The sequence below is a fragment of the Pleurodeles waltl genome, chromosome 4_2 (assembly GCF_031143425.1).
Source record: "Pleurodeles waltl isolate 20211129_DDA chromosome 4_2, aPleWal1.hap1.20221129, whole genome shotgun sequence".
NCBI lineage: Eukaryota > Metazoa > Chordata > Amphibia > Caudata > Salamandridae > Pleurodeles > Pleurodeles waltl.
The window spans coordinates 11,830,533-11,843,120 of NC_090443.1; the positions used below are offsets into that span (position 1 = coordinate 11,830,533).

The following is a 12,588-nucleotide window of genomic DNA, read 5'->3' on the forward strand; positions in this document are numbered from 1 at the left end:
TGTTTACAGAGGGAGCTGGTGGGGAGGAGGGACTGAACACACACCCACAGTGTAGGACGAACAGGCAGATACTAAGAAAAAAAGTTCTTTACAGAAGAGATAAGCAGGACATAGTATTTTGTGCTGCTCCCAAAGAGAAAAAAGCAGGACAAAGAGGCAGAACTGACCACTAGCAGGCAAGGATTTTTGAATGACAGTGGAACCAACAAATGAAATCACTGGAGCTCACAGTATAAGTATACTTAAAAAGTATACAACACGTCAAAAATGTAATACTTCACCAAAACTCAGTTTTTTAAATCCATTTTCTTCACTACTGCTGAGTGGATTTTCAAGTGGTGTTCAGGGATTTACTCATTTTGGAGTCGCCTAATCCCATTTATACCCTGATCTACAATGCTCGGGCATTATTTGACTTCCCTCTAAAATGTTATAAGGCTGGAGATAGAATTAAAAAAAACATATTCGCCTCATGTACTTTTTCTATTTTTCCCCAGACATTCTGGGAGTGTGTTAGAAATAGAAAGGTACATTATTTTCTAGTTTATGGTGTTTTGCACCTTGAAAGCAGCAGGTGTCAGCTTTCTCGCACTTTACGGTTGTTGGTCTAGTTTTCTTAACAGTACATGCTGTAGTCCCTTTTCTATATCGGAGACTGCAGGTCTGTGACTACCTTCCCAAGTCGTCTCTCTTTCATATCTGTGGTTATTGAGCCAGCGTTCAGCCCATGCTTTTGCGTGCCTGGGACGGAAAAGGCGGGGCTAGCCTGCATCTGTACGTCGATTGGCCAAATCCAGGATCGCTGTTTCCATTTCAACCATGCCTGAAACCTCGGAACTTCGAGTTAATGCCCGCTTTGCCTCTCGGTATGAGGCGTACCGAAGGAAAGAGGAGCTGCAACGACGTGAGTCCTTGGGGCACCGGGTGGGGGAAATGTATCTCAGACAGACAACGTCTGACAGTCCCTTTATGGATTGGGACCTTCGTCTCGTGGGTTTGTCAAGAGTCCTTGAGTGGACGATCGCCCTCCACCCTCAACGTGTTGGTAGTTCAGGAAGGGGGGCGGGCTTAGCACCCACAGGGGTAGAGTTTCCTAGCCTCCTTTCTGGTGAAATTTCAGGCACTTAGCCATCGAATTGATAATAGCTCAATTGGTTTTTGCGAGCGACCCAAGGGCCTATGTTGGGGGCCAACTTGTACGCACAGAATGCAATAACCAGTACTGTCCCGGCAATGTTGATTATCTATATCTCCTATGTTCTCGTCCCAGTCGGTTACTCATGAGGAATTCCAAAGCGTGTACTGGCTGAAGAAACACAAGGCTCCTCATAAAGCACATAAATGTTTCCTTTAATAATGAAGGGAAAAATTGAAAATCGTAGCATTATGAACCCTAATTGATCTATCACAGATTCCAAAACCTTATTACCAAAATACCAAAAGTGTACTTTACCACACCCAATGCCTTCAATTTATAGTGGTTCAAAAAGGTATGTGCCCACCCGTCAGATCTCTGACAAAAATGACTCATTTAAAGTCCCCCCCGAAGAAGCAACTGTTAGAGGGAAATCTGTTAATAAAATAAAACAAATCATTTTGACACAATAATATAAGTTTAATCGATTTTCAGCTGGGAACAACAGGCAGTCTCACATAGAGGCCATGACTGAAGTTCAAAGTTCTGGTTCAAACACCAGTAGCATTTATACTGTAAAAACCACAAAAAACTGTGGTCAAGAGTTCAGCATTTACGTAAGCAACTACAAGCAGTACAGATAAGGTAATGAGGTGCCTCTGGAAAGAAGCACTTGAACTTGTTGGCCTCATGGGTGGGCAAGTTACACTGACGTCATTCACCATATCTATCTTTCTGCACAACAAGAGATTATATGTTGCGTGCTGCTCATGGTAGCCCTCCCTTGCAAATACTTATCTGACCCTTTACACAGTTCCCCTTAACACAGTATGAATGACTTGTGGTTTTTAGGACCCCGGTGCTAAGGGAGGATACACCCTTCTGTTCCACCCTGTTCATGCTAAGTGAACATTATGAAAGCAACAGTTGGTGCAGCTTTAAAGAAAAACTCTCTTTTTAATGTGGCTGGGGCCTCTTGTGTGTTTCAGCACAGCTAACTTAACAATGCAGCATGTATATATGTTTCCTAACTAATAAGTGTTTGTTTGTCCTAAATATGACCTGCCTTTTCTATTGATCCCACAGTCTGTCTTTTTTAACATGTCATGTATTAAACCTTTCACTACTTACATTGGTTTACAACTATCTAGCCTAAAATGTTTGTATTGGGATTTGGGAACTTATGTTTGTTTGTATGTGATGTATTCCTATTCTTCCTACATCATTCCTCCCTCTAGTTGATTATTCAACTACTTTTCCTACCTTCCCATCTACTAATGAAACTAGGGGAATCGTCACATACCCACTACTCTGTCCCTCCCAATTTAGCTGTCATCCTTTTGCAACATGCTATTATTACCTGAAAAATAAGACACATCAAAAGCAACAACACAATCAAAGGCAACAAGGCCTTGAATAACCCTGACATCCAGGACGGCACCCATTCGATCCAGCCCTCGAACCACCCATCAGGGGCGGCACCCCCCTCATCGATCATTTTCTTTTGTAGATCATGCAATGTCTGAATGTCCTGAGTTAATGTCCCATTGTCCGCATCATTGGCCGGCACATAAAGATTCAATCTTCTTACACACCCCTCCTTCCATGGCCATCATTAAATCAAATACATATCTGTGTTGCATTAACATCAGCCTAAGGGCTCGAAGTTCTTCCTTGATAGCATTGAACCCATCTTCAATTGCATTTATGGTCTTCATCAATTCAAAGTGCGTGATCTGCAGCCAGCGTGCAGTTGCCCTCACCTGAATGAATGGTAGGATGCTACCAAAAAAGATTTGGGCATCATTAAATAGTCTATGTTCCTGTGGAATGTCTTTCCACACTTCAGTACCAAGAAACTCAGCAGCTCGTTTTGTCCGATAATGGTGAAGCAAGGTTGTTGGATGGCTCATGGGATGGTCATGTAACTGAGAGATGTCCACACCTGGTATCACCAGGGAGGGGGTGTGCAAAGGCACTGGGGAGCAGAGGCCATTCCAGTTTGGGGGTAGTTGCATGTGGAGCCGGGCCCCACACATCCAGTAGTGATCCATCAGGCTGGAGGTGCCGCCCTGCATATCAGCGTTGTAGGTGGTGATGTTGCAGTTGAGGTTACTCCCCACCTTTACTGTCCCATTCCCTCTGAAACAAAGAGAAGACTGTGTTAATTTCATTGCTATTCTAGGGTGTATGGTAGTCCCTGTCCATGTATATCTCTGTATGTTCGCATCCCATATTTCCTGACACTGGCCTATTATCTTATTAAAGGTTAGTGGACCTTGTGTCTCTGTACCATTTATCATGGACAAATACTGATCTTGTGATACTAATAACTGGCCTGCTTGCGCAATCAGGAAGCAGGGGTTTAGCTCGTGCAGTAACAGGACTAACGTGAGTTGGCTGTAGCTGTGCTCTCATTCTGCATAAAAATAGGTGCAGGAGACAATGTGTAATGTTTGGGGATACCTTTTTAGGGAGATGCAATTTATCTACTCCAGCAGCATGGGGGATGAGAGAGCATACATAACAACTGGTGTTGGATGTGGATGTGCCTATACTGTGCATGTGCTGATACCACACATTGTCAAACAAAGCAATATGGCGAGGGTGATGGTCAGTATCATTATCAACAGTTCTACGCATGCGTGTAATAATTGATATAATTAAAATATCCAAGGGCGCTAAAAGCAGCAAAATCAGTGCAACGAGGAGGAAAAACAAACATAAAATACATAACTTAAAAGAAGAATTGTCTAAGATTGAGGCTTTAGAGGGAGGTTTTACTCCGGTTGCTTCTCCTGTTCTCCCCCCTCTTTTTCCTGCTCGGTGTCCAAAGGGATGGATGGCACTGGGAAGGGTCCATTAAATTTGCAGTTCTTCCATTGTCTTGCAAAATTGCTAAAGTTCCCAAAGGTAATGGTGTTTGTTGATGCTTTACAGGAGATGCGTTGGCGCGCTTCTTGGCTGCACGTGTAACCTGTTTAGAGAAGAACTTCGCAACTTTGGTTAGCTCAGACATGTATTCATTCATTTCAGTTTGTACAACTTCAGGTGCACTCTCAGTCTCCAACTTATGTCTGGTTGGTGGCACAAATGTGCTCATTGTTCTACCTGTCACTATTTGATGAGGAGTCAAATAGTGCTCTGATCCTGGGGTATTTCTCAAAGCAAAGAGGGTTAACAGACTTGGCATTATGGTGAATACAAGGTCCTGCTTCAATCCACCTTGAGAATGGGCAGACTACAACTATAAGATAGCGATAATGATTGCATCTGTCAATCATATCAATGTAGTCAATGTGCAGTTCCTTAAAGGGACCTTGTGGGTGAGGTATTGTGGAAGCTATTACCTTAGAGGTGGGATTTGGTGAATACTGCTGGCACACTGTGAAGGTGTGTGTGTGTACATTATAATAATCTCATGTAAGTAAGGGACAAACCAATCCTGACGTATTTGGAGGGACATATTGTCTCTAGCAGTATGTGAAGGAAGATGTAGCTGGTTTAGAGCTATCAGTAGCAATGCTTGGGGCATGACAGGCTTCCCTGTTGATATTTGTCTGTATATTAAATCTGTTGCTGTCTGTGTGCATACTCTGGCTTCCCACAACTGTTTTTCATGCTCTGGTGCATTTTCTTGTATCTCTCTTATATGCAGATGAGCTGTCTCTGTGTAATGTCTGGATGCATTCAAAGGGTCTGAAGGTGTCAATGTTTCACTAGCTAACAAAACTGTGGTATGTGTGTCACTAAGAGGGTGTGTTGCTGCATCTTTGGCTGCCCAATCAGCCAAGACATTTCCACGGGACACAAAATCTGAGCATTAGTGTGGGTTGCGCATTTCACTACTGCAACTGCATGTGGCAGTGTTAAAGCTTGTATCAAGTCCTCAAAAAGGGTTCGGTGCATGACAGTGCTTCCATCATACTTGAGAAATCCCTGTCTATTCCACCGCATAATGCTGGAATGCACTGTTGTAGTGACATAGGCTGAATCAGAGTATACTGTTATTGTTTCTCCTTCCCCTTGTTTGAGGGCTGCCACTAAAGCTACTAATTCAGCAGCCTGGGCTGAATATTGAGATGGCAAAGTTATCTGTTCAGTTATCTGCAGTGTGTCTGAAGAGTTGTGCTGCATCGCTCTGACCACTGCAGCACCTGTATGTCTTACCCCTGTGTCCTGATCTATTGTGGCAGTTTCATCCACAAAATATACAACACTACCTGGAATGGAGTCTTCTGTTGCTTGGCTACACTCATCTGGAGTATATGTGGCACAATCATGGGCATCATCGTCAGTGTCTGAAATGGGGTGTGCAAAGAAGGTAGCAGGATTGACTGTGTGGCATTTAACCACCTTCAAGGATGTTGGTGATAATATTATCTCATAGCCTGATACTCTCCTTGTTGTTAATGTTGTTTTAGCTTTCTGAATTATTGCAAACACAGCAGGTTCAGCATACAGGGTCAAGGGTGCACCCATGACAATGGGAGCACTTTTCTCTTCTACAAAGGCTGCTGTGGCTAGTGCTTGTTCACAAGGGTAATGACGTTTCATGACAGAATCAAGTAGGCCACTAAAATATGCAATTGGTTTGTGGCCTAAAGGATACTTTTGGGTGAGGACAGCCGTCATCACCTGGCCATTACAGTGGCAATTCCTTCCTATGTTTTCTTGGCTAGTTTCTGCTGGACCAATTTAGCTGCTGCTTTCTCTATTTTATCTTTCTCCCTCTTTTCCTTTTCTTGTCTCTTCTTACAAAAATGTATTATGTGTGCTTGTATCTCTGTCCATGGTTTGGCCTCTAAGGCAACTATATTATCTAATTGATCCTGCACTTCAGCTGGCAGACGCTTTTTCACTACATTGAAAAATAGTATTGCATTCTGTCCAGTGACATCCCAACTCTCCCCCACTTCCTGTGTCCATTTTTCCTTCATTCTGCTAAGGAATTGGTGTGGGTCCTCATTTGGCTGCATTGCTTGTGCCAAAAAGGGACCTAATGTCTGGCCTGTCTGGATACATTTTCCTCAGTTGTTTCCAAACAATTCCCCTTACTCTATTACAGGGTGCCCCATCACATTTTGGGTTAGTCAATGTCACATCCTTTACTCCTGCCTTTGTGAACAGTGTGTCTGTGTCATCTCCTATAAGGGAACTTAGTAAACTCTTAATGTCCCCTATTGCAAGAGTAATCCCTGCAGTATGTTTCTCCAGAGCTGCTATCCATTTCCCAGCACCCTCAGAATGTTGTGGCAACTATTTTTTAAGATTTTCTTTGTCCATCTGGAGCCACGGTATATACTGAGGCACCCCTGGGCCCTTGAATATCAAGGGCAGTTGTGACAGGACTGTAGTCCTATTGCCAGTATGGTGACAAGAGTCATACTTACAAGCATATCTCTGCCACACTCTTAGGCTTTTCTGCAAATAGGGATAATCCCAGTAAGGATGCCCTGTGGCCTAAAAAATGCACATTTCTGCATTAGCCATGTCTCAGGGTTCAAAGGAACCCTCTTGCAGCCATGGTGTCATCTGTGATGCCAATCCTTCTGTCCAACCTGCTAGGTTGTCAGTAAAAGGGACAACATTACACCAACTATTTTCATACTGAGCTACTATTTAATTGGGTGTCAAATTATTGCCAGGGCATACAGGGAATGCATGTGCCATGTCTTTCCTCAGTGTCATTTTTGCTGCCTTATCAAATGTTCCCTTTCTCTCATATGGGCGTGCATGCGCCCCATCAAATACTAATCTCTGTAATTCTCTTGGCTTCTTTTGTAAAGTCTGTCCTGTCTTATTGTTTTCTTCTCCCTCACAGGCATATTGTGACTGTTCCTTGTTATGGTCCTCAAAAAGGGACATTCTTTTAACATGTTCAGTGATGTCATCTAATGCCCCCTCTGATCCTTTGTAAGATTTTTCTAAATCCAGATCTTTTTCACCTAAGCTGCTGTGTGTGGAGACTGTGTCATCTAGTCCTTGTTTAATCATTTGTGGCCTAGTGAGGGCCCTTGACTGCCTCAGGGGCCCGTCCTCCTTTTCCCAAGTCGCTCTTTTGTCTACCCATCCATCTTCCTGCTCTGTGACCCACTTGCCTACACTATTCTCTTCTGCTCCTGGGTACATGAACCTCCAGTACTCTGTGGGAGAACTTTCTGGTGTGAAAGCTAACCTTCTTGTCTTATTTTTAATATTGGTACTCGTTTTTTTTTCAAAACACCTTCTTTTTTTCTAGCCCCATCCATTCTCTGTGCCTCTCTTGATCCCTCATTAGGTATACCCTCATTCTTTCTAGTGGGGGACATCTCGTCCTCTAAATGAAGTGTAAATCTAGCATCTACTGTCCCTATGTATTTAATTCTGTCCCCACCTGACATTTCCCGTGGTGTACTGGCCATTTGAGGACATGGAGATGGGTGAACATATTCTCTATGTTTAGAAAAAGATTCTAATGGTGGGCTATACTCTGGGTCTGTATATCCCACAGCAGGGGGATGTGAAGAGGTGGGTAAAGAGTGTGGGGCACCAGGTTGTAATGTATACATGCCCTGTACTTTTGCACTGCCTAACCTTAATTGCACATCTTGATAGGGGGGTGGAGGAGCCGAAGGGAGGGTCTGAGGCTTTGTATTTGACTCATTCATATTTGTTTCACAAAAGACCCTCCATAGGTCTAGTGTGATCTTCCTTTTCTCTAGTTTATTTCCCTTGTATTTACTCTGAAGGAAGGTGCCCATGTGTTCTATTATTGTATTATCAAGTGTGCCCTCCTTGGGCCATGCATGTGCAAGTTTTAATGTTGCTTTGTGCCATTCCTTACAGTATTTTCCTATCCGTTCCCTGTCTCCTGAGAACACTTTAACCATGTGTTCCAAAGGAGACCCCATGTCTGTTTAGTGAACTTAATCTTTTGTACTATATGTTTTACACTCTAAATGGGCTTCTATTTACTTCCTATGGTATTTCCAGACTTCACATAAACTATTATTAGGCTGTGAAGGTGAACATCAGATATATATATCCCTAATCTCTGAAAGACTTTGTTCATTTATATATAGATATATATGGTAGGTGCATTTATGTGTGGCCTAAGTGGTTTGTTTGCCTGACACAACAAACAATAATGTTATTGTGATCTATATACATGTTTATTAATTACTCATATCCTAAATTCCACCCTGGGAGGTCCCTAATAAATGCATACAGTAGGAGGTCTAATACTAAATATGAGTCTGTTGTTATTGCAGGGAATTCACGTGACTGTTGCCCAAGGTTCCACTGAAAAATTGCAGTAACTTCAATATGTTCACTTTCTGGCCACAATGTGGCTCCAGTGTCACATATGAAAAACTTAAAACAAAATGTATTTATTTTTAGAGGCCTTCAAATGAGTGCCTTACTCTTGGAAAGACAACTGCAACAGGTTTTGTACATTTCAAAATAAACTCTTTTATTCTAATTATGTGAAGATCCTGTTCACATCTATATGAAAGGTAGTTAAATATATTTGTATGTATAGTAGCTGATTATTCTCCTTCTATTTGTGTACCTTCAATATATATGTGTATGTCCCAGTCTATACTATTTGATAATTCATCTAGCCTCCAATCTTAAGGCTCTATAGTTTCATAATGGGGATAACAGTAGTGTCAATATTTGTTATGGGGTTCATGAGGCTACTACACTACTTTTAACTTGAAGGATAATGTCCTTGTATTAGTTCTTTGAATAATTTTTTATAATTGTCTAATAGGAATTTCTCTTATGTCAATGTAGGTTGTTTTTAGGCCTAGAGGTGATATACTATAAATACCTAGGCATTCATAAACTTCTGACTTAAAAAATGATTCTATGGTATTGATATTGCTGATCTACTAAGGTCAGTTCTGTTGCAGATGGCGACAGCCTGACTGTTATAAACATTTATAATTAATTCAGGGATGTGGAATTAATTAGTTGACTTTTTGGGACCTGCCCAATCCAGTCAATTACTTTACTTTTGAGTATACTATTATAACTTAACCTTCATAAGAATAGGAGGTCTGATACTTATTCCTAAATTATACACTAAATAACAAACTTATATATTGACATTATTATGTGGCCACATTTCTGTCTATACATGCATATACATACACAGTAAATTTTAATATACATACACAGTAATTCTTAATTTCATACTAGGGCAAACAAAATACTACTGGTCACTTCCCTCTGGATTCATAGAGGGGACAACTTTTCACTATTTTCAACACAAAAAGTGACTTCCAGATTTAATATCTGGGTTAGGTTGACATGAGTGTTCTTTAAAACATACACTGATTGCTCAGCCCCCAAGTCCAACACTACTCTTGACCACTTTTGACTTACTTAGTCAAGCTCCCTGTATCTTCCGGACTTACCACCGGGATCCCTTAATATTATCTCAATTCATACACAATCTTGCATGCAAACACAAAAATTACATATATTACAGTGTCAAAATTGTAAATGTCTTTATAAAATAAAAGGAACAGACCTCGTACTTTGTCCACCTCACTACCTTCCACTGAGACCCATCTGTCCCCACGAAATCAGAGATTTTTACATAAATGTAGGCATCTCCCTTACCTCTTTAAAATGTGCACAAATCACCTCGTGGAGACAGGCAGGGCCCCCAGTTCAGCAGTTGGTGAGATCAAAGTAGAGCTCCTGGCTTAGCTCGCCAATATGTTAGAGGGAAATCTGTTAATAAAATAAAACAAATCATTTTGACACAATAATATAAGTTTAATCGATTTTCAGCTGGGAACAACAGGCAGTCTCACATAGAGGCCATGACTGAAGTTCAAAGTTCTGGTTCAAACACCAGTAGCATTTATACTGTAAAAACCACAAAAAACTGTGGTCAAGAGTTCAGCATTTACGTAAGCAACTACAAGCAGTACAGATAAGGTAATGAGGTGCCTCTGGAAAGAAGCACTTGAACTTGTTGGCCTCATGGGTGGGCAAGTTACACTGACGTCATTCACCATATCTATCTTTCTGCACAACAAGAGATTATATGTTGCGTGCTGCTCATGGTAGCCCTCCCTTGCAAATACTTATCTGACCCTTTACACAGTTCCCCTTAACACAGTATGAATGACTTGTGGTTTTTAGGACCCCGGTGCTAAGGGAGGATACACCCTTCTGTTCCACCCTGTTCATGCTAAGTGAACATTATGAAAGCAACAGTTGGTGCAGCTTTAAAGAAAAACTCTCTTTTTAATGTGGCTGGGGCCTCTTGTGTGTTTCAGCACAGCTAACTTAACAATGCAGCATGTATATATGTTTCCTAACTAATAAGTGTTTGTTTGTCCTAAATATGACCTGCCTTTTCTATTGATCCCACAGTCTGTCTTTTTTAACATGTCATGTATTAAACCTTTCACTACTTACATTGGTTTACAACTATCTAGCCTAAAATGTTTGTATTGGGATTTGGGAACTTATGTTTGTTTGTATGTGATGTATTCCTATTCTTCCTACATCACAACCATCTCCCTTTTTGGAACACCCTTGTATACTCTTGAGGGAGACAGAGTTACAGACTCCTAGGTTAACGAAATGGTCTAGTTAATCCATCTACTTAAAGAATTACTAGATACTTTACTACCCTGGTTACTTCCCCTAAGGTAATAATCTGTTTTCCTGAATGACTTAGTGCGATCAAACTGAATCAGTAGTGTTCTTTTAACATTTAAGTAAATTAAGCATTGTTCCATTCTGTGAGGGAGGATTAGGAAAAATGAGGGAAGACATATTTCCAGTTCACTGTGTGCTAAGGAAGGGGCCTTGGTCATAAAATTGGGATCAGTTATCAAAATGATTGAATTTTCCATTATTCTCAGAGCAGGTTTACAAAATAATGTTCCTAGTTCCACCGTCCCCCTAGCTGAGGTGATTGCAACTAGGAATACGACCTTCAAAGTTAACCATTTCAACTCCAGCAGGGGCAGAGGTTCATACGAAAAACTTAGCAATCATTTTATCACAGATGGTAAACCCTATGGAAGACAAAATAATCGTACCACAGGTCTAGAAATTGCAAAACCTTCTGGGAGCCCAAGGACTAGAATCCATCCTGGACTCTTAAAAGCCCTGACAGCCGAGCTGCCCAATGGGCTCTTACTGTTGTCACTGAAAGGCCTTTGTTAAACCCATTGCATAAGAACTGGAAAAAACATTCAAATCTCACAAGCAGAGGAAGAATGTGATCTCTCTTCCCACCATTTCTGGACATTTCTCCAGTGTCTCGAGTAAGAAGGCAACATGGAGGGGCATCTAGATTGTTGAATTATCCATGCAAGGTGGTCAGCAACGCCCTTGTTCTTCAATGCCTTCCTTTCGATCTCCAGGCCAAACGAGATCGATGAATGATCAGAAGAGGCCCCATTGAGTCCAGAGGAGGTGTAAATAGTGAAATTCTCCACTGGAGGAGAAGAGACATTGACACAAGAGGAAACCATAATCTCCTGGCCAAAATGGGACCACCAATATAACTTTTACTCTCTCCCTATGAATTCTCAACAACAATTTGGCGATAAGAGGAAATGGAAGAAGGCGTATAGAAGCTTCCGAGGCCAGGGGATGGCTAATAAATGCATCCACTCTCCCCCTGTACCTTCAGAATTGCTATCTGTGAACAAAACTTCTCCAGGTGTGTGTTCTTTGGAGAAGCAAAAAGTACCAGATACGGTTCTCCAAGTCTGCGACATATTTCCCTAAATGTCCTCTTTGACAAACACAGGACTACAGATGTCACAACGTTTTTTCTCGGAAAGTCTGCTTGTACATTGTTCATCCCAGAGCCAGAAGGAACAGCTCTACACAAGTCTCCATTTTACTGCAGTCAGATTCAAAGAAGAGGAATTCAGTTCGCCTGTCTGCTGGTGAATGCCATTGCTACCCGATTGTCGCTTTGAACCACCACACAATGATGTTGTAGGTGCTTCTGGATTTATTTCAGAGATTTTCAAATTGCCAGTAGTTCTCTCCAGTTGGAAAATTGTTGGTTTTAACTCCATGATATCTTTCCCTGACTTAAGAGTTTTCCCCAGAGTAGCTCCTCATCCCACCAGACCGGTGTCCGTAGTTGGAATATGTGGGGGACTGAGATTCAGCGGAAAACCTCTGGCCAAAGAAGATTGCTTTAGCCGCCACTGAAGTTGTATTGAAACTTGATTAGTTACAGGTATCTTCTTATCATATGCCATGGACATTGGATTCCAAAAGTTGAGGAGATGAGATAATAGCGTCCTCATAAGAAACACTGCCCAAAGCACCAGAAAAGAAAAAAATATATATATATTATACCATGTGTCCTTGAACCTTCAGCTGCCATCTTGCTGGGCCACTGTTTTGCCAGCAACTGAGCTAAGTTCTTTCTCAACCTCAGATATCTCTTTTGACGGAGATAGCCCATG

General features: G+C 41.6%; 1 protein-coding gene across 1 annotated transcript in view; it reads left to right on the top strand.

Moving 5' to 3' along the window:
- Nucleotides 1-735: 735 nt before the first annotated feature.
- KRI1 (KRI1 homolog) overlaps nucleotides 736-12,588 on the top strand; it is a 109,932-nt gene continuing 98,079 nt past the window's right edge. The window contains exon 1 of the mRNA XM_069230398.1: nucleotides 736-904. Within this exon, the coding sequence (XP_069086499.1) occupies nucleotides 820-904 (85 nt within the window). The 5' untranslated portion in view covers nucleotides 736-819. The remainder of the gene's footprint in view (nucleotides 905-12,588) is intronic.